The sequence below is a fragment of the Python bivittatus genome, unplaced genomic scaffold (assembly GCF_059951505.1).
Source record: "Python bivittatus isolate LINGU-HERP-01145 unplaced genomic scaffold, Pbiv_v1 ctg000040_np1212, whole genome shotgun sequence".
NCBI lineage: Eukaryota > Metazoa > Chordata > Lepidosauria > Squamata > Pythonidae > Python > Python bivittatus.
In genome coordinates, this window is record NW_028277032.1 from 1,121,181 (window position 1) to 1,142,690 (window position 21,510).

A 21,510-nucleotide genomic window follows, 5' to 3' on the forward strand; every position below is an offset into this window, starting at 1 on the left:
CCTCCTGAAGCTTAGTTGTTGGAGGAGATCCACAGGCTGTACCTGTAGGTACATCACTGGGGAGAAATCAGTGCTCTCTACATAAACACTGGCACTCATTTTGGGACTGGAAATTCTGGCTGCTCCTGTCAGACTGAAGCTCCCTTTCCTTGTGTTTCAAGTCCAGCTTTGGCCGTGAAAGCTCCCTGGATGATGTTTGGCCATCATGATTGCTTGCCAAGGTTCTCAAGGGGAAAAATTGGAGGAGTGGTGTGAGGTCACCTTGAACCCCTGGAGGAAGGACAGGATATGAGTTGAATGAAAAATAGAATGAAATGTGGATTATGTTTTGCTTTTTAATTATTAGTATCTGAAAATTTTAATAAATGCCCTTTCCACTATCTTAGGCCTTTTCTGTCTAAAAGACTTTGACACTGAAGAGAAGGGAGCATTTCCACTTGCTTGCTGATTTTGAGAGTAGCCTGTCCTGGTCACGTTGCAGGACACAAACGTAGTGAACCAATGTATTTGAGATGTCCTCCGTCTTCTCTTGTGTGTCTCTTTTTTCAGACCACTCCTGTGACCATGCAGGTCGGCGAAGGGCAACAGGTGCAGATAGTTCAGGCCCAGCCACAGGGGCAAACCCAGCCAGCACAGAGCGGGACCGGGCCAACCATGCAAGTTATGCAGCAAATCATCACCAACACGGGTGAAATCCAGCAAATACCGGTGAGAGTCAAAATCAGCCCGAAAGCTGCAGGAGAGCAGAAACGGCCGGGAGCCCTGGCCTTGATTTGAGAAGAGAGTCGTGGTGACTGCAGGGGTGTCCGCAGGGTATGGTAAAAAACGTCAAGAGGGCAGCCACGATGATGCGATCAAAGCTCCGATTGTATTCTCTCCCGCGGATACCCCTGGATGACCAGCTCTAACCCTTTTTTGCTGGCTGTGTCAGGTTTGGGTCTGCATGTTGTCTGCCAAGTTCTGGAGAGAAAGCCTGTTCTAAAAAGCAGCTCCTTCAAACCTTTGCCGAAGCCACCTCTTCCCCATGTAGACTCCCATCCTGTGCCACTCATCAGCTCAACTTCCTTCTTTCCTTCTCATCTTGTAAAACAGTTTTACGTCATAGTTTGATTTAACATTTAAAAAGTCCTGCATATTTCACAGAAGGCTTGCATAAGGGCCGCACAAATATTTGCAAAATATTCCATGCCTGTTTTCATAATCATGCATGTTTTGAAGGTCTCTCTCCAAACTGACCCTTCCAGCCTTTCCAGTCTTATCTTTAACGAGTTGTTTCCCAGATGGAAGCTCTTGGGTTGTGTGCAACAGAGCAGTAAGTTGAAGCCCTTAATGTCTGTGTTGTCCATTTTGAGTTAGTTATTCTAGTTAAAGTCTAACTAGGGGCCTCTAGTTGCAAACAGCTTTTCTCCCTGCAGGCATATTTCAGTGCCTGAAGAAAGACAGCTGTAAAGAAGCTTTTGCTTGCAGAAAGCATATATTTGAAACAGGGGGGCTGCCCTTTGCCTTCAGGGACTGATTATTTGGGGAGAAAAAAATCCTGCATGTTAGAGAAGTCAGTGGAGGGGCAAGGTCCAAGTGCTGTAATTTCTGCTCCACAAGGTTTGGAGCATCAATGACAGATTGTCTAAAGATCTTCTCCACCTGTTTCTTTATTAAAAGATGCTGTCCTGAGCACAATATAATTGCATTTTGTATAAATAGGGCAGGGAGGAGGTTAACTATTTCTAAATGTAGTGAGGTTGCTCTAAAACAGGGCTGAGCAAGCTTTTTGTGGTGGGGGCTGTACTTTTTAAAATGCAAAATGAGGAACCTGAGAGGTCCAGCAGTGACACCATAACATCACCAGAGGGGGTAGACTGAGATTCTTGGCATCAAAATAGTTGCCTTAAGTGTACCTGAGATTTAATGCATCTGTGTTGGGGGTTATTTCATTTTCTTTTTAAATGCCATCATGCCACTGAAAATCAATGATTAGCCATCATATTTTGGTGGCACAATCCTGGAGGGGGGGTGTGTGGCGAGGAGAGTGTCATAATGGGACAGGGTTTGCATTAATCAGAACAATTAGAAATCAAGTTGGGTTCTTTCCCTTCATGTTTGAAAAAGAAATATGGATATGTGAACCACTGGTACTTCTTCATTCAAGTTGTTTCCATGTAATTTCATCCCAAAGTCTTTACATTGTTCACGTGGAAGCTTTAAATAAGTAATTGAAATGCCCATGACAGCCGCCTGTCGTTATATCATGCATTTGGTCACGTACATGGGCATATGTGATGTTGATCCCTGGGGAGGAAGAGTGGCTCTTCAAAGAATTTTGCCAAAAGGAAGAGGCTGTGTAATAATAGTGGCACCATGAAATAAGTATATTCCTTAGGGGGAGATCCAAGATCCCCCTCTTCATGCTTTGTGTAGCCTGTATGTTACTTCAGCCTGCTTTTCCCTGACTGAGAGGAGAATATAAGAGGTTGCTTTCCCCACTGACACTGGTAGAGCCTTCTGTGAAGTCCAATACCCCTTCCAATTTTCTGCAAAGCTGGACAATTGGAGCTTGTCAGATTAAAGAAGAAAAGTCTCATGAACTTGACAAGAGGTTTCCTAGAACTTTTACCAAGGATATCTCAGTCTTTTCTGGGTATGTTCTCAAAATTCCTAAAATGATTCTGGGTGCTCCAAGCTGGTGGTCCTCATGATGCAAGAAGCTCTCTCTCTCTTTGACAGCAACTTTTCAAGGCTGTCAAGGCAAAAGCTTCTCCCAGCTCTGTCTTTTAAGTGGAGAGACCAGCTGCTGAATCTAGTTTAGCCACCAAGCTCCAGACGTTTCTCTGGAGGTCTGGAAGATCGGCTGCCTCAGTTCCTCTTCCAGAACAAATTCAAAGAAAAGTGACGGAGCATTAACTGTTGCGTTCTCCATTTTCATGGTTGTCCTTTACAGCCAGCCCAGCTAGTAGGTGGGAGAAATGTCCCAGGTGAGTCCTGCTCCACCCTTCTGCTGATCTGATGCCTTCTGCAGGTACCATGTACAACCTAATCCCCAGGCTGAAAACCCCTTCCTTTAACTTTCCTGTGAAAGTAAATTTATTCCAGGTTTGTTTATTGTTTGGAGTCAGAGAAGCTGAGAAACTAGGAACAAGCTCTTTTTCTGTTCTTCTACGTTGCTGAGGTGAAGATAGCAGGGAGGAGCACCTGAAGGACATGTGTTTATGGTTTCAACTCTGGTCTCATTATGTGATCTTGCCTGTCTAATCTCTCCATGCATCCCTAGGAAATGAGAGGACCGTTCTGTTTTCCAGGCAACCAACTCTGTGTCCTCTTCTTCCCCCCTGCTGTTTCTAGGTCCAGCTTAATGCCGGCCAGCTGCAGTATATCCGCTTAGCTCAGCCTGTGTCTGGAACCCAAGTGGTCCAGGGCCAGATCCAGACGCTTGCAGCCAACACACAGCAGGTATTAGCAGACCTCCTAAGTTTCTTGAAAATAGCTGTTAAAATGTTCCCAGCCTTTTGAAAAAGGAATTGATTTCCCAAGATGCAACCACTGAATCCAGGGGTGGTGGTAGGCATTCTGATCTTGAATTTCTGCTGATTACTGCCTCTATTTTTTTTAAAACCTCAACCATTTGGAGAAGTCACATTGACCCTGCTCCTTTGCATATCAAGTGGGACAAGGAGGATGGCTCAGAGCTCTTGTCATAAGTCTGCCCAGGCACAAGTCCTTTAATGAACTGTAAAAATATAAATCATGTTTTATTTTGTAAACACCATTTTTCAGGGGTGTCTCTATAGGCTGTCAAAAAAGCCAAGAAGGTGGTTGCAGCTGCCATCTTGACTTTTTTGACACCCCTCCCCACTTGGACACCACTGTCCTCATTCAATAAATGCCTTACGTGTGTTAAAAATGATACAGTGCTAGAGGGCCCGATGTTTGGAGGCTGGAATCTGGAATCTGTTTCCTACTTAAAAACTTTATCCAGTTTTCAGCAAATTTATTGAAACTCCATTCCTTTTTCCCCCCCAGGCCTTTGTATCGGTCAGCTTTTCTCTTTGAGCCACCTGCCATCCTTCACGTCGCCATTCTTTGTGTTCAGGCGCCGTATCTAATTTCCACTGCTTTGCAAAACCTTTTTTAGGAACTGCTAAATGCATTCATTAAAAGCAGTACTTTTGTTTAGATCCTGGCCAACAGTGCCCGTCATCTCCTTCAGATCTGGGTGCTTCATTGTCTGTGACCTGGGATTTGCCTTGATTAGTATCAGATCAGATTGTTTTTCTCAGTCTCAGTCTTTTTTTTCCTCTGGGCCTTCCCCAACACATACCTACAACCTCTTCTCTTAAGAAGGGGGTGTCTTCAGCTATGTCTCTGTCCCAGTCTTCCAGTTTCTACAGTCATGGAGCTTCAGACCTTACTTGTTGAAGGCCATTTATTTGGAAAAGTTCACAGCTACATCTGCAAATAGGCCTGTTGCTCAACAGACTGTCTGAATGGCTTCTGTACTGTCCCCAAGCCTGACTCCCCCAATCCCACCAGCAAAAAGAACACTAGTAATCCAACACAAGCCCACATGCGCACATACATGGAACCCCCCCCCCCCATTCTTGTATCCTTCCCCTTGTGGGGAACATAAGTTATGCCAGTGTCTTGCACCTCCCTTGGGAGTGGGGTATTTATCTTCTTTGGTAGGTAAATTCCTTTGGGAAATAAATAATAGGAGAGCCACAAATTGCAGGGGGTTCGCAGGAGAAAAAGCAGGCCAGAGACTTCAAGGGGTCTCTTGTGATTTATAGTCACTCTTTTGCATTTATTGAATGCGCTGATTCCCGCTTGATCAGAGAGCTGCAAATGTCACAAATGCCTGTCTTTTCCAGATTGCGCAAACAGACGTTCAGCAGGGACAGCAGCAGTTCAGCCAGTTCACAGATGGACAGGTACATGTCTTTACACTTGGGGCTGGGGGAAGGGGTTCTTGCCAGAGCAGCTTGGTGTGGCCAGCTTCTCTTGAAGGAAGCCAGCTTTCTTCAGAGGGTTGTTGACCCAACAGGAAGAAGCCAGAGTCATCTTTCTGTGGATTATAAGATATTCGCCCTATTAATTCCTTCTGCTAATTGAGAACTAGCTTGGAGTGTTGTGCTTTGGATGCTCCCCGGCAGTTCAGGGGACTCCCATCAGAGCTGTGAATTTTTCCCAGTTGAGGACTATTGCAGAAGGAAGAGGTGTTTGTAGGTAGCATTAGCAGTGTATAAATGAATTGAACCGGTGCCTCTGTACCTAAGAGCGTGCGGTACCATGCCATGCCTTGAAAGGATCCATCAGAAATGCAGTTCCTGGAGTTCTCTTTGCTTGTTCCCTCCCAGCAACTGTACCAGATCCAACAAGTGACCATGCCTGCCGGTCAAGACATCACCCAACCCATGTTTATCCAGTCTACCAATCAGACAACAGATGGACAGGCCCCACAGGTCACGGGAGACTGACCAGCTCCAGCTGGAAGCGCTTCTGATATGGCAGAATTCAACCCGACTTGACTGATGTTTCCGCTGACAGAGTTCAGAAGCCTTCTTTAACTAGTCCATTCCCTCCCCACCACGAGTCTTCATTGATAGAAAGATGCCGAGGGCTGTGATCAGCATTACATCAACTGCTTATGTTGGCTGGACGAAGAGGATGCCATAGGAACTGACTACAATGCAATATATATATATATATATACATATATATATACACATATACATGTATTTCTTTTTTAGAAATTTTGAATTCTGTGTTCCTCAATAGTTCCAGTTTGACCATTTTACAGAAGGCTCTGCCAGGCAGTGCAGCGCCTTCTCAGTTCTCCGTGGTCCGGGATCTTTCCTTTGCCTTTCTGTTCTCCCGTCCAGTACATTTGGAATCAGAGGATCTTCATCCCGTTTCACCCCTGACTGCACATACTGCAATGTTAATATTAAGTCTGAAAGTGCGTTAGCGTGTATATGGGTATATATGTGTGCGTATGTGTGTGTGTGCACGCATGTGAGAGAGAATGGGCAGAGGGGTTCCTCTTGCTTGTTTGTTTTTCTATGTCCCAAATCCAGGTGCTGGTAACTGCAGCTCCCAAGGATGAAAATGACAGGGAAAAAAACAGCTTTTCCTGTATTAATCCTGTTTTCTAAAGGCTTTAAAGTTGGCTGCAAACTATTTTGGGGTGACTTAAGGAAATTTGGACATGCAAATGCAATTTACTGGGTAACGGTATAAAATTCAGCCAATGCATGTTTTTAAAAGCTGCATGAAATGCAATAAACCTTTTTTTTTTCCTATAGTATTCTGTATTCTGTGCCTTTCTCAACTCGTCTCATCAGTTGACCCTGATCCAAAACAGATTCTGCTTGGCCAGATTTAGACTTATCTAATGTTTTAAAACTGCTTCAGAATCTGCCCACGTCCTATGGATTGGCACGTTTTAGGTGAATGACTTGACTGGAGAAGCTTAGAACAATCCACTGGACAATGGATGAGCCCCAGTCTCTTTTTTTCTCCCCATTTTTTCACTACATAACTTTGAATCACCACCAACTGATACCTTGCTGCATTGCAAGTTCTGTACTAGGCAAGAACAAGAGAAGTCAATCTGTTCTTGGGGTTGGGGGTGCGGGGAAGCACTGGTAGCTAGTTGCTGTCATCTTTAAGAATAGCTCTCAATGCTTTTAGGGAATAAAGATGACAACTGTCTGGAAACTAGATTTTCACTTCACCTCCAGCCATTTAATTAAAATTATTTTTAAGAAAATCGGGGGTCTTGGCAGAGGATGTTACGAGCACAGGGATGCAATGGTACTAGTGGGTACAACAGCCCCTCCCTACATTAGTAAGGGATGGACAGTTGTAGCTTTAAACGAGGTTGGGAGGGTTCCTGGTAGAGTTATTCTCACTGTGGTCTTCAGGGAGGGAGCACTATGATGAGCAGAAGACGAGAAAGGGGGAGGAATTTCCCAGGTTGGCATGACCTTTGCGGGCATCTGGTACATCTTGAGGGAGCTGCTTCAAGAGAACAGGAAAATGTGGGCTTGGTGGTCAGCTGCTGCTCTTGAACAATCTTGAAAGCTACCCAAAGGATCAATCTGATACGGTCTGCCATTCCCACTTTCCAAACCCCAACAAATTAAGAGGGGCAGGAAGAGGAGGCAATTGGTGGTCAGCTCCAGACACTGCATTATGGCTTTGGTTCTGACTTAGTATGTGAACTCAGCTAGCCACCCCTTATAAATAAATCATGGTTAACCACAATGTGTGAATCTCACCATAAACCCAAAGGAATTAGCCTCCGAGCCAATGAACACTTAACTGGGAATCAGTCCCATTGTGTTCTGTTGGAGCTCGTTTTTAGTAGATCTGCTTTAAGATTACCCTGTAAAAGTTCAAAATCCTCTTGGTCTGCCTGTACCTATTCAACCTCTTCTATGTTTTCAAAATCAACTCGGCACGATTCTCTTGGTAAATCAATGAACAAGTCTCCAGTTGTGTTTTGCTAGTGAGGGCTTCTCAACCATGGCAACTTGAAGATGTGTGCTGGCTGGGGAATTCTGGGAGTTGAAGTCCACACGTCTTCAAGTTGCCAAGGTTGAGAAGCCCTATGCTAGTATAATAAGTGGATGTGACCAGGGGCATAAGCTCTAAGAAATAATCTTGTGAGTACCACCAGAGGGCAGTAGATTCTCTAGCAATTTTGGATCTGGGTTTTGTTTCTTAGCAAGGTCTGTTGTGTTAATCTGAGTCTGGTTTGTGTAACCGTCAAACTTCGTCAGACAAATACACAAGTTAGCAGTGGAAGAAGGGTGGCTCTTTCAATAACCGTGTTTCTTGCTTGCTGATCACAGTACTTGAAACTGGAATTTTGGATTTCACTGTGATCTTCCGTGGCTTTTTCACCAGTTCTTGGAAGGCAAGGGTTGGCAAGAATTCTCTCTGGATGGCCCCTTCCCGTATGTTCAGGAGGGTCCAGAGCTGTCCTCCAGTTGCTGTACCTCCCACCATCTCCACTGCAGTTGATGAGACAGGTCCATAAGTAGAAATAGATAGGTTCGACAGGATCCTCTGCGTAAGAAAATCTGGGTTGGCTAATCCTGAAAGTTAGAGCTGGCAAATTATTAAATATTCCTAGCAGTGCATAAAACGCAGAAGTATCCTGAAGAGAGTAAAATGCAGACAAGTAGCTCCTATGCCTGGGAAAGGGCACAGCCACCAGCTTAGACCCCTCTTCCCCCCCAGCTCATAATCTTCCAATATTCCCTGCTCCCCGCCCCCCCAGTGGATCAGGGGTGCAAGAGGAAAGGAAAAGATTAAGGCTGAGCTTAATTCCTGATGATTGCATAAGATTGCACCATGCGAGGGAGGGAGGAAGGAAGTAAAAAGAAAAGGTGGGTGGGAAGACGGGAGAGAGAGAGAGAGGAAGGGAGGGAGGGAGGACAGACAGAAAAGAGAAAGGAGAGGGAGGGAGGAAGGAAGGAAGGAAGGAAGGAAGCAAAAGAAAAGGGAGGGAGGAGAGAGAGGGAGGAAGGCAGGCAGGCAGGAAGGAAAGCACAAACATGAAACTGGGACTTAGGGTTGCTTTTCGGCCTGCACCGCCTCGTTGGCAGCTCGGTAGGCCTGTGAAGTCACCATCAGGCATCCAAGGCAGTGAGAAAATGGCTTGATTCGCATTCAGCTCAGCTTGAACGGGATGGGTGCGCTGGGTCGCAGGCCTTCTGCAGAGCCAGCCTGTCTGTTTCTGGTTCAGTGTGTGGAGTGAACCCTGGCCGTTGGGTTAATTCTGTTAAATGTGGGTTAGTGTGTTGTGCAAATTCCCCAGCCAGCATGGAGAATTCTGGGAGCTAAAATCCGCACATCTTAGTTGCTAAGGCTGAGAAACACTGCTCTGGAGGCTATGCAGTAGTTTCTTTACCTTGAGCAGAAACAGGATCTGCAGTATGTAAAGTTTATCAAGGAACCTGGTGGGGTGTGAATGTCCTCCCCGGATCAGAAAAGGGCCTCTTTGGAGAGAAGCAGAAAAAGAGGACAGAACGTCCAACAGAATATGCTGAGACAAAGAACACGGAACATCCCGCAAGGGTTTCCTGGAGTCCATGATTAAACAGCTTCTGAAAAATGTAGGGTTAGAAGCCAAAACAAAATAAAGTGTTTTGTTAGTACTCTCTCATTATTTCGATATATTTTTGGATTGAGCGTATAGGAAGACTGCTCCCATAATGGAAAACGCTGCTTCAGCCCAACAGGCTCTCGTTATTTTGCACTTGTAGCAGTAAAAGCAACACAAAAAAGTCAACAGGCTGTAACTGTTAACAGAATGTCTGTAAATTCCTTCCTCCCTTCCTTGAAATGTAGGTTTTGTGTTTCCATGTTTGATATAGCAATTAGTGGGACTGAAGGATCCAAAAAGCTGAAAGTCAATTTAGTAGATCTGGAATAGGGAATAACTAGGTTTTAGCATGGTATATGAAGTAAGGAATCCTTGATAAAGCAGAACATGGTTTATTTATCTTTGGCATAGTATGATGTGTAAAACCAACCCTAATTGGTTATAAACCCAACTGTATGGCCCATTATAGATGAACTGAGCCACATCTGGCTTGGTCAAAAAATAATTGTTAAATCATTGCTTAGCTCAGCAGTGTATAGTTGAGGCCCCAAGGCCACAGGTGATCCTCAGAGGTCCCATAGACCCCCCTCCACCCACTACTGATCTTTCTTCAAAGTTACAGAAGGGGAAAATCATTATATATACCATGAGCAATTGTATCAATTGCATTAAATCAATTTGATTTATTAAAATTAAATCACATCAAATTCCAATTTTGTTTTGATCATGTCCTGTGAATTCTCTACAAGCATGAAAAAAATCTGGGAAGAAAAATAAACATAGATCTTTCTTTTTCACATTTTTAACCAACTCTTCAGCCCAAAATACAGGTTAATAAACACCTTACAGTTCCTGCCTTCGGGCACAGAATATCAGGATGTTCCCAGATGATGAGCCCCCAACACTGCCAGGCAAAAGACTTACACTGTATTCCATTTCTCCTTGCTTGGCAGATTTTTTTTTTCTTGGTTAAAAATATATGAAGCAATTGGAAAACATGGGAAGGGCTTAAGTCCACAAATGTGAGATAGCATCAACTGGAGCCCCCATGAACTTCTTGGAGTAAAACAGTATACTCTATCTATCTATCTATCTATCTATCTATCTATCTATCTATCTATCTATCTATCTATCTATCTATCTGCACAACTCAAACATTGCAACTCTGGATGGTGTGTGATAAATTAAAAACAAAACAAGATAAATAATTTCAGCTAAAACTCAACCAGATATTAATAGGCAGCCTAGAACTCACATTCATACCTCCCTCTGGATGGGAACTCAAAGAGGACCACCACCCTCCCCCCCATTGTGCACTAACCCAAGCAGGGAGTGTAACCCCAACCGGAACTAAAGATGGAAAATCTTTAAGATGTGGGAAAGCTCTCTTGCTTTAGCCTACCAAGAGGAGCATGGATCTAACCATAGGTGGTCAAACCAGCAGTGCCACAGACCACATCCACTTCCTCAGGACCAACAGGATCGGGCTTCTCCACATAACAACACAAGACTCAGTCAACTCCTTAGGACCTGCAAGTTTGGAATCCAACTCAGAGCAGAGTTGAGTGACTCTACTATGTCCACCAAGTGTCGAGAAGAATTCTCACAGCAATGCTTTAGGGATTCCCCTGGTCCATCTCTACCTAGAAAGGATCCGGCCATTCCAAACCAGTCCATGGCCAACACTCAGAAGACACAATAAGAGCAGAGAAATAAGCACATTTTGCTGCTCTTATTGCCACAAGCTAAGTCCAAAGAAAGGCTTTTACCTGTGTCTGGTCAGAGTCACTCTTCATCTTCCTGCAGTACGGCTCTAGGTATCTCTTCTGCAACTTCATTCTCTGGAGGTCCTCTAAAAACCAGGTACCCACCAGGGTCTGCATGTAGAGAGAGTCTGCACAGGCGTGACGCAATCCAAGGCTGTTGTCACCCTCTCATCCAAGCGGTGACCAAGACCTCAGCTGGACTGTATGTCAAAGCCTGAGCAACAGCCCCAGGCTTCCTCTGAAACCCAATCAGGTCCATCAGGCACCAGGGGTGGACCAACTGAATAAGTCCAATCTCCCTGTGGCAGGGGAAGCTGTGTGGCAAACTCCAGGTTAACAAGGGGGATCTGCCCATGGGAAGTGGCTGATAGTAATTTCCCCCAATTCCAGATCACAACACCACTGCCCTGAGACAAAAACCAGGTCCAACGCGTAACACACTCACACACACCCTTGTAGGTTGGTCCTGCAATAAGTTGGGTCAGGTCTATGGCTGTCATGGAGGCCATGTTCAGGGAAGGCAGGTTAAAGTCCCCCAGCACCATAAGCTGGGGGAGTTCCACCACCAACCAAGCCATGGCATTGAAGAGCTCAGTCAGGGAAGCTGGTACAGCAGCAGCAGCAGCAGCAGCAGCAGCAGCAATCACAATTGTTCCCTAATGCCTCATCTCACAAATAGGGTTCACACCCCGCTATTTGCAGACCAGCACCCCTGACAATTTCCAGAGTCTCCCAGATGACCACAGCTCTGCCCCGGCCGGTCCTGGTTCCATTCCATCCATGCTGAAGCCTCGACTGACAGCAAACTTAAAGATAGGACACACACAAACAAATAGGATGGGGAGAGAAGAGGAACAATAATGTAGCCACTAACTCTTGAAACAGTAGTTCTTAACATGACCAACTGGAAGGGGAAGTGTTCAGGAAGGGAAAGAGACAGAAGTTGCTGGCCCTGAAGTTGATCCTGCTACTTTCTCCCTTCCCTTTCCTGCAGATGGACTGATTCCACAGGTTCCTCTGCCTCCCTTCTCTCTGTTGATCACCTTCAAAGCCATGAACAACTTTTGTCCAGAGAATCCCAAGACATACAGGATTTTTGTACAGCCTGCTCACTGAGATCTTTGGAGGGAGTTCCTCTGCCTGCAACCTGTTGGTGCCTGGGGAAGAGAAAGGGCCATCTGGGGTTGAAGTTGTAGCTCTGGCCAATCTGACTTCTCTTCTCTAGAGGGGAAGTACGGTGGAAATGTCATTGTTAGAGAGTTGGAGAGCTGGGTCCAAATCATCAATGAAACTCTCTAGGTGACATTAGGCCAAGCAGTGTCTTTCTCAGCCCAACCTACTTCACCAGGTAGGATAAAAGGGAAAGGAAGGGAAGGCTCTGCAGGATTTAAACTAGTGTAGGATAGGATAAACAGAAATGATTTCTAGGGATGCAGAGATGGTATGTGGTGATGAGGGGTCCCTGAAAGAGAGGGGAAAATGCAGTCTGTGGGCCTCAGCTCTTCCCTGCCCTTCTACCAACCAGAAGACTAGGACCCTCTGTGAAAGTGCCTAGTTAGAAGGTCCTTATCTCCAAACAGCTTCCCAGAAAGAACATCATGGAGCTGAAACACCTCAAAGCCTCCCCAAACTTGTGCCACCCAAATAAATCACCAATTTTTGGAACTGCATTTCTTTACTTTCTCTAGGGTGAAAAAGAGTTAAAAACCTCAAGCAAGGTTTAATACACATTAAACAAACAAAAAAATCATATTCCAGAAAAACTGCCCCCATTTGAGCAGATCTGCCCCTTTCAGGGACATCAGTGCCTCTGCTCGCACGGCTGGGTGACCGAGGTAGCCCAAACCTGCCCTAAAGTAGGTTAAATTGGTTTATTGAAGAAACTGCAATTGGCTGGGTTTGCATGGCAAGCGAAGCTACAGCTATGGTGGATTATAGACCACAGTGGCTGGTTTTGCACAAGCCACAAACAAGCAAACTACATTTTAGCTTCATGCAAGATGTGAACCTGGCTCACAAGATCAATGGAACTGTAGGGGCCAAAGAGATGGTGAGTGGGAAGTGACTGCCTGCAAGCCGGAGCGCCAGCCAGACTGATCCATCGGGTCCCAGAAGGCTGGAAATGCCTAAAAGGAGCACCCCACACCACTCCTGCTTCATCCCAAATCCAGCATCCTGTTTCTCCCAAATCAGTTCATCCCCAGCTTGTATTTGGAGCCCAGAGAGGATGAGGAACACAGCAGGGGCTGCACCGCTTTAAAAGGAGCAAATTGCAACCATGAATTTAATTGGTGGTGGTGGGAAAATACATGATTCAGTTAAGACTGCATTCATATCTTTTGTCTATACCCCCAGTGGCTTTTTGCCCTGAAAAGCTACATGCTGGTCCCAGAATCACATCTTTACAAGTCAACCATTTACTAATCTGGAGGAGACAGAGCCTCCTTCCCTGCCAGCTCCCAATTAACCCCCTCTCAACCTGTTCCTGTATTGTGGCATATTTAGCTCTTCCTTCCTAACCTGAAATCTTCCTTGTTTTATACTCAAAACCTTCTGCCGTTATGAATTTTTCCTGTTCATAAAAAAGGCTAAGGGTTCATAAATTGTCTATCAAGATTTAAAAGCACCACAGCTTCTGTCTGCAGCTTTGTAATATTTATCTATTTATAACATTCCTAGCCTGCTTCGTATTCCTTTTTAAAAAAAAAATCAGCTAAACTGAAGCAGTTATCCCAGAAGATGGATCAATCCCCTTGTGGGGTTCACATGTAGCATCCTCTTTTGTTAATCAGGGTTTACAGAATAAACCACAGTCAGCTGGAAACTCACATCAGGCTTGGTTTGCAACCTTGATTTACATATTTTTTAAGCCACGTAAAAAGGAAACTGCATTATGCATCAGTACAGTGGATGAATGCAACCACTGCTTACACAGGAGGAAAAAGGGATACTTTTCAGGGAGGTAGTGCCATCTAGGCCATTAGAGTCTTTTCTTCTGAAAGAATAAGAATTGCTAAGAATAAGAACACAACACAAAGCCCTAATAATATTGACTGTATTGCAAAGAGCTTGCAAAAAGGTCTCTTTCCTGACCGAGCCAGCAAAATTACAAGGATAGGACTTTTTCCCTTCCGATTTCACTTTTGTCTTGATTTGCCGTGCGAGTCCAAAGCAGGATTGGGCCTCATTAATACTTGGCTGTGAGACCACTGAGAAATGTCAGGGCTGTCAACTAGATTGGAAGTTGAAAAAATCCATGCGGGGGGCCAAGAGCAAAGGCCTTCCTTATTGCTGCCAAGAAAAGGAAGGGAGGCGTCCAGGTACTCAGCAAGAACCGTGCCTGATTTCAGGGAGACTTCACTTGCAGCTTGGAGCCTGGGCTGGCTCCCTCCCACTTCGAATTCACCTGGTGGGCTCTCAAAGCCCCTCTGAGCTTGACACTTCACCCCAAGTGCCAGACCTGGCTCTCCCCCTGCTGACAGTACTACAAGTTCTGAATCAACGCCTCTAAATTCCTGCAAGTTCTTTTCCTTCACCCAGAGTCTTCAGATCCGGCTCCTACGTTTGGAGGAAACAACAACAGCAACCACATTTTGGGTCTCTTCTGTTTTTTCTTCCATTACTTGCCACCGCCCCTTCCCATTTCCAGAGGAGAAATGTTCCATATGCTTTGGACAACATATCCCAGAGCTTTAAATAACTTTGGCGGTCATTCCCTTTCCCTAAGGGATGCTAGGAATTGTAGGTTGCAAGGGGAAGGAGCAAAAGACCAGGAGCAGAGAACAGCAATGCAATTTTTTTGGGGGGAAGATGTTCTACTTTTAAAGCAACAATCTTTGGAAATCCTTATTCTGGGATGTGGCTTTGATTTCCCGGCTTGGAGGTTTCCTGGTGGTCTTCTGTCCAAGCCCTAGTCAGATCTGGCCCTATCTGGCTTCTGAGTATAGACAAAACTGGCCAGGTGCTGAGTTCACTGAGATGACTAAAGGTCCAGTACAAGGCTACATCCAACCAATTTCTTTAACCTGGTTAGGAGGTAACCCATGTTCTGGGTTGACACAATACCTTGAACTATCAACTAATCAGATAGCCAGGATTTGTGTCACACTCTGAGCCCCCAAAACCTTCATCAAGTTTAGCTTGTTGTGGAAATGCAAGTCTAGGTTGACCTGCTTGAGTTGGGTGGACGCAGCCAAAGAGCGGAATTTATTTTCAGTAAATCTATACCAGCTTCTACTCTTTTTCGATCTGTTTGTAGTGACTCCTCTGCCAGGACTGGATCCTTTAGAAGAGGCGAAGGAGATCTGCCCAATGCTCAAAATGTTTCTCTCTCTGTAAGGGAAGTCGGGCATCTGCCAACCTAAGAGCGGCATAGAGCTTCCAGCCTCTTTTGCATCCTTCAGAGGATCATTCCTGCTGAAAACCCCAGACAAGATTCCCGGTGGAGGCAAGAAATGAAAATAATAATGATAATTTATTAAATTTATATGCTGCCCAACTCCCAGCGACTCTGGGGGGTTTACAAATGTTAAAACATTAAAAACAAAGAACAATAGAACACCCCCCCCCCCAAAACCAGCATAAGACTGAAGAACAACGATGGCAAAAGAAATAAAGCCAGAGAGGAACAGAAGAAAGAAAGAAACATCAGTCATCCCCTACCAAAAGAGTTATCCAAAGGCGATAATTCCAATCTCAAACATGCCTCCAACAGGCATGGGACTCAGCCTGCCTTATTCTTGCACCCACCACAGCACACCACCCATCAAAAACGAAAAGCACAGTCTGCAAAGGTTCCTAGCAGTGTGGAGGTATTATTACTCTCTACAAGGTGGGGAACTCAGGATGAGAGAGGCAAGAGTTGGAGTGGGTTTCCACCACGTTTCCATGCTGTAGGGAGGAAAAAATGCTTTGGGGATGCAACTGTCTCACTTCACAGTCCATTTCCCTGTGCTTATGGTATTGGCGTGGTGGGGGGAGAGGGCCTTGGAAGGCCAACTAGGCTGTATGGACCCAGGAGAATCTGCAGTGGGGGTCAAAAAGTCAAGACGGTATCTGTGTGATTGGGGTTTTGATCACCCAGGCACCATCATCACTTTTTTGACCCTCAACACAAATGCTTAGACACATCAAAGGTTCCTCATCCTCGGTCTAAAGGATTTCCTATTTGTCTGGAATCCTACAGTTGAGCTCTTTAGATTGGCTGAGTTTCTTATATCAACGAAGTCATAGTATTTGGGTTGACTCTGCTGGTTGTGTCAATCCACACCTTATGGCTTGTCAACCCTAGTTCATGGCTTGATGATGATGATGATGATACTATCCGTTCAATCATATCCGATTCTCGGTGATTCTATGGACAAGCTGTCTCCACATTTCCTGATTTTGTTCAGCTTCTTTTAGTTGTTTTACGCTCTGGCTGGTATTGGCTTTGATGGTGTCCAGCCACCGTGTTTTTTGGCGTCCTTGTTTCCTTTTACCGCTGACCGTTCCGAGCATAACTGCCTTTTCCAGTGAGTTTGATCTTGTGACACGGCCAAGATAAGTAAGGCAGAATTTTGTGATTTTGCCTTCCAGTGATATGTCTGGTTTTATACACTCCAGAACTTGCTTGTTTGTCGCCTTTGCTGTCCAAGGAATGCGCAGGAGCCTTCTCCAACACCACAGCTCAATGAGTCGATTTTCCTCCTCTCTAGTTTTTTCATGGTCCAACCTTCACAACCATAGGTAGCTATGGGAAACACAATAGTGCGGACTAATCTGCATTTAGTTGCCAGGCTGATGTCCTTGCTTTTCCATATTTGATTCGTGCTCATCATTGCTGTGCGACCTAGTGCAATTTGATGCTTTATTTCTGGACTACATTCACTGCTTTGATCAATCTGCGATCCTAGGAAAGGGAATTCTTGCACGCATTCAATCTCTTCATTGTCAGTTGCTATTTTGACATTTCCATTTCTCAAAAGAAAACCCCCCCTCAAAATAAAGAAAACTCAAAAAAGTCATGGTTTAACATGATGTAAAAACCCAGCCGTTTATCTCTTCTTCAAGAAGCCAGGCTTAACTAGGTGACAGCTTGCCATGTTGTATGAACTTAGCTGTGCTCTGCATTGCAAACTCGGGCAACTATGGTTTATTGAACAAACTATTCAATAAATATTCTATTCAAACTATTCCAACTATTCTATGGCTCAGGGTGCTATATGAACTGGAGAATTAATCTGGACCAACTTGTGATCTTTCACATTAATATGAACAGTTCCAATCATGGATTGTGTCCTTGTCAAGAGCTCCTGTGGAATCCTTTCTCCGCTGTAGCTCCTGAGTAGACATGGTCAATAAAATTTTCACAGGGGCACAGTAACTAATTCTCTTGTTGATTCAGTTTGTAGAAAGGAAAGATTTTTTTTCCTTCCAACTTTTTTTTTCCAAAGAGGAGAGATGGCGCCAAGTCAGGAGGAAGGTAAAGATGAGGCGCAAGTAAGATAAGTGATTAAGTGATGGTATTTTCTCCTGAGGTGGGACTGGAGCTCTAATTGGTGACCATCATTCCCTGCTCTCTGCAGTCTAGCATTTAAAAAGAGCAACCCCCCACTCCCCCAAAAAACAGAGCTGTAAAGCACTTCTATAAACATCCAATCCCAAAGCACTCACGCCCAGGAATACCCAACATTAGCGCTAATGTCTGGGTTTCCACAGGGACATCTCTGGAGTTGATGGCATTCCCAAGAATCAGATTTGGGAAAGTTGTCATAGAATCATAGGGAAGGGACCTTGGAAGTCTTCTAGTTCAAATCCCTGCCCAAGGCAGGAGTCTTGGTTTAGTGTCCAAAAAAGTCCAAGTCCAAAGAAGGAGTTGAACATTTGATGTACTGGTTTCAAATCCACAGCCTAGCCCACATTGAGAGCTCAGGGAAGGTGTGTGTATGTGTGTGTAAAGAAAAGGCATCAGGGAAGAAACAACAAAACAATAGCAAGAACCCAGCACTACCATCATTTTCTGATGAAAAAAAGGGGATCTGAAGAATCACCCTTCTCCACCTTGTCACTCTCCAGACACATAGGCCTAGGACTCCCATCACACCCAGCAGCTTAGCTCATGACATGCTGTAGTTCAACAGAGTTGAAGGGCAACTGGTTGCAGAAGGGGGTCAAAAGGTATGTTGCCATCCGTTGGCACTGGGAGTTGTGCATGAATAAAAGCAGGAAAAAAGAGGTTGCTTGCTCTCCCTGAACCTTATGTGGCTGAACATCAAAACAGAACCTAAGCTGGCAAGAAAGAGACCTGGATTCTGCCAACTGCTGCAAAGCTGCAGGACACCATTCCTTTAGCCCAACCCCTGGGCAAGAGAGAGGAGATATGGCCACCAGGTAGAATTCCTTTTTGGATTTAATGGAAGTGTGGGAAGCCAGGGAGGCTGTAGATCTCTGCAGAGAGGACAGTACATGACTGGACATTCACACATGTTCTTCTCTTGGCCAAATTGTCACTAAATAGGGCAAGACAACCATACGCCACCCAAGAGAATTGCATGGAGACCTCTTTCTTTGAAGACATTTAAAAGCAACTTCTTCCTCATCAAATTGGGTGAGATTGGTTGAAGAACGGAGTAACACAGCAGTAGGCTCAACTCTCATCTGGATGAGAATGTAGGATGGAAGGAACTTGCTGTTGACTATGAGAAGTTGGCAAGAAGGAAGAGGAGGAAAACAAGGAGCTTGGACCTGAGAGGAGCAGGAATGAAATCGTAGAATTCAAGGGATCTCCAAAGACATCTAGTCCATTCCTGACAATTAAAAAGACTCATCTTCCTGAGAGGTGCCCATCCAGAGAATCTACCACCTTCTAAGAATTTCTGTTTCGATGATGAGCCACTAATTTAACTGCTAAAGATTTTTTTTCAACCTCTGTTTCTCCTAATACTTACTTAGAACCCCCTTTTTGGTCATTTGCCCTAGTGGAGCAATCAAGAACAAATTAGCCCCATTAGCTTGGGACAGCCCTTCAGGAATTTCAAGGTAGCTTATCTCCTCTCCAATTTTTTGCCATTTTTCTCCACAGAACAGGGTGACTGGTCTTTTGGTGATCGTTGAGCCCCCCTCCCCTCAAATTTTTAGCCAGTCACTGAATTTCAGCAGTGAATTCCTTATTATAAAAACCCACAGGAAAATAGAGGTGTCAAGCCTGCCAGCAGAATAGTGTTGACACCATAGGTGTCTGCAGGAGGCTGCAAGAGAGGGCAAAATCTGGGTCAGGCACAACAAAGTCATCGTGCAACTGCTGCAGCTTCCATACCCACATCAAACAGATGTAATGTATAGCAGTTGCATGATGACATCATCACACAAAGCTTGTCATTCTGACATCATCATGATTTGCTGTGCATGCCAGTGGTTAGCACACAATATGTGTGCACACACATACAAACACATACACGTAAGACTTCAAGGGAATCTGAGGGCTGAAGGCTAAATTGGGAAATTAGAAGATAAATTCTGTGGATGGATGGATGGATGGATGGATGGATGGATGGATGGATGGACGGACAGACAGACAGATCCCAGAAAAAAGACAACAGTAAAGAACTTCTGTCCTTCTGCCATGAAAACAGGGATGTATCTAATACTTACCCTCATATTGCATTTGACTTGGAGGAGACTTGGCTTTATATATAGCCACCCCTATATAGATTAAGGAAACAAGATTTTTAGCCTGCCCACATTGGATACACTTGTCCAAGATTAAGGGCTTTGAAATTCAAAATGCTAGGTTACTTACAGTTATGGATTTCACTGTGGGAAGGGAAAAAACCAAAGCAGAAGAAATAATGGGTAAATATGAATGGACTAGCAACAGAAGCTATTTTCACACACGCTGAAATTGGGTCAGCTGCAGACCTTGTGGCTGCTTTTACATGCTAGGCTAAGCTTGGTTCATTTCAGTCTTGGCTAGTTTCTTCATGTCATGGGAACCCAGGCCATTTGGTAAGCTTATGGTGCAATGTGCAGTGAGAGTTAGTTCATTGGTGGTGTTATCTGCATACAGCTGGTGTCTCCACCATCCCCTCTGCCTTCCCAATGTGTAGGTTGCTACTGTGTCCCCACAGAAAGCCCAAGTACCCCTGTGTGTCACTTGATGACTCGCTTCCATCCTGCAGAGGGGACAGCAGCCTGAAGGTCTGAGGAGGAAAAAGGGTGCAGGTGGGAGCAAAGAGAATGATGCTCTAAAAGCCAGCTGATGGCTTGGAGGAGAGGATAATGTGGATCACTGTTATGTGCTTTTTGTCCTTGTCGGAATGAATGAACCTTCCTTCCTTCCTTCCTTCCTTCCTTCCTTCCTTCCTTCCTTCCTTCCTTCCTTCCTTCCTTCCTTCCTTCTCCTCCTCTTCCCTCCCTCCTTTCCTTTCCTCTCCTCTTCACTCTCTCGCTCTCTCTCTTTTTCTTTCTTTCTTTCTTTCTTTCTTTCTTTCTTTCTTTCTTTCTTTCTTTCTTTCTTTCTTTCTTTCTTTCTTTCTTTCTTTCTTTCTTTCTTTGGTTCTCAACCTGGTCACATGTCCTTGAGTTGTTCTGTCTTGTTTACATTTTCAGTATCCTCCTCCTCCTCCCTCTCTCTGTATAATTATCTTGTGAGTTTAAACTACACAGTATTGGTAATGTTTGACATGTTCTTGATCTCTGCAGGTTGACAATATAATAAAGCATGTAAGTAAACATTTGCATTAGTGAGCAGGATTTTTTCACTCAGATTTCCAACTGTTTTTCCTCCATTCTTGGGCCTTGCTCATTGCTAGTTTCACTCTGTATATTTTGAGACTTACTCAACTAGCCTACTTTATTTTTTGTAGTGCTAGGTAGTAGACTTTCTTTTCTTTTCCCCATATTTTTAATTCTGCTGACTTTTCTATAAAAGTCTCTCTCTCTCTCTTTTGTCTCAGACTATGTATATTTATGTTCCTATTTTTACAGAAGGGCAATATTAAAAAAAAATCTTGCAATTAATAAACTAATAGTTTTGTTCTTATTTACATAAGGACTTGCTCTGTACTCCCTTCTTGGCTGAAGTAAAGGACAGGAAGAAATTTAACTCTAACTTTTGGGGGATACACTCCCTAGAGAGGCCAACTTGCTTCAACACTAAGGTTGTATTCACAAAAATATGCTTAACCTGGTGACTGAATATACTCATTTTTTGGGTTTCCACAGTGCATTGAACCAGAAACAAACATGGTCTGGGTCCATACTAAACCATAAAATATCTAACCAAAGTTAATATTAGCAAATATTAGTACCTTGTGGGAAGGCACTTGGTAGCTCTTTCCCTGAGTTGGTTAAACATGCTGTGTGAATACAATTCTAAGCATTTATAAATGCTTGGATTTGTCTCTCCATTCTTCTCCTTGCAGAGAATGTGCAGGATTTGGAAGTTTCTAGGAGACATACCTTGTTTTGCTTTCTGTGTTTGTTCTGCAGGAACAGGCCACCCTGACACCATGCTAACTGATCCTAAAGGCTCTGGATCTTGAAGGCCAGCTTCTCTTTCAAAAAATGTCAGACTATACACTTTGGGAAGGAGACCAAAGGTACAAAACTGGTGAGGACTTGGCTGGCAAGCAGGAAGACTAGAGCTGGAACAAA

The 21,510-nt window shown here is 44.5% G+C and overlaps 1 protein-coding gene across 4 annotated transcripts in view; it reads left to right on the top strand.

Annotated features, from left to right (window-relative positions):
- NFYC (nuclear transcription factor Y subunit gamma) overlaps positions 1–6,295 on the top strand; it is a 53,265-nt gene extending 46,970 nt beyond the window's left edge. For all 4 annotated transcript variants that reach the window (XM_088153395.1, XM_088153396.1, XM_088153401.1 and 1 more), the window contains 4 exons: positions 550–708; positions 3,337–3,444; positions 4,863–4,922; positions 5,349–6,295. In XM_088153395.1, coding sequence (XP_088009521.1) covers positions 550–708; positions 3,337–3,444; positions 4,863–4,922; positions 5,349–5,468 — 447 coding nt within the window. In that variant the 3' untranslated portion in view covers positions 5,469–6,295. The remainder of the gene's footprint in view (positions 1–549; positions 709–3,336; positions 3,445–4,862; positions 4,923–5,348) is intronic.
- Positions 6,296–21,510: the final 15,215 nt, after the last annotated feature.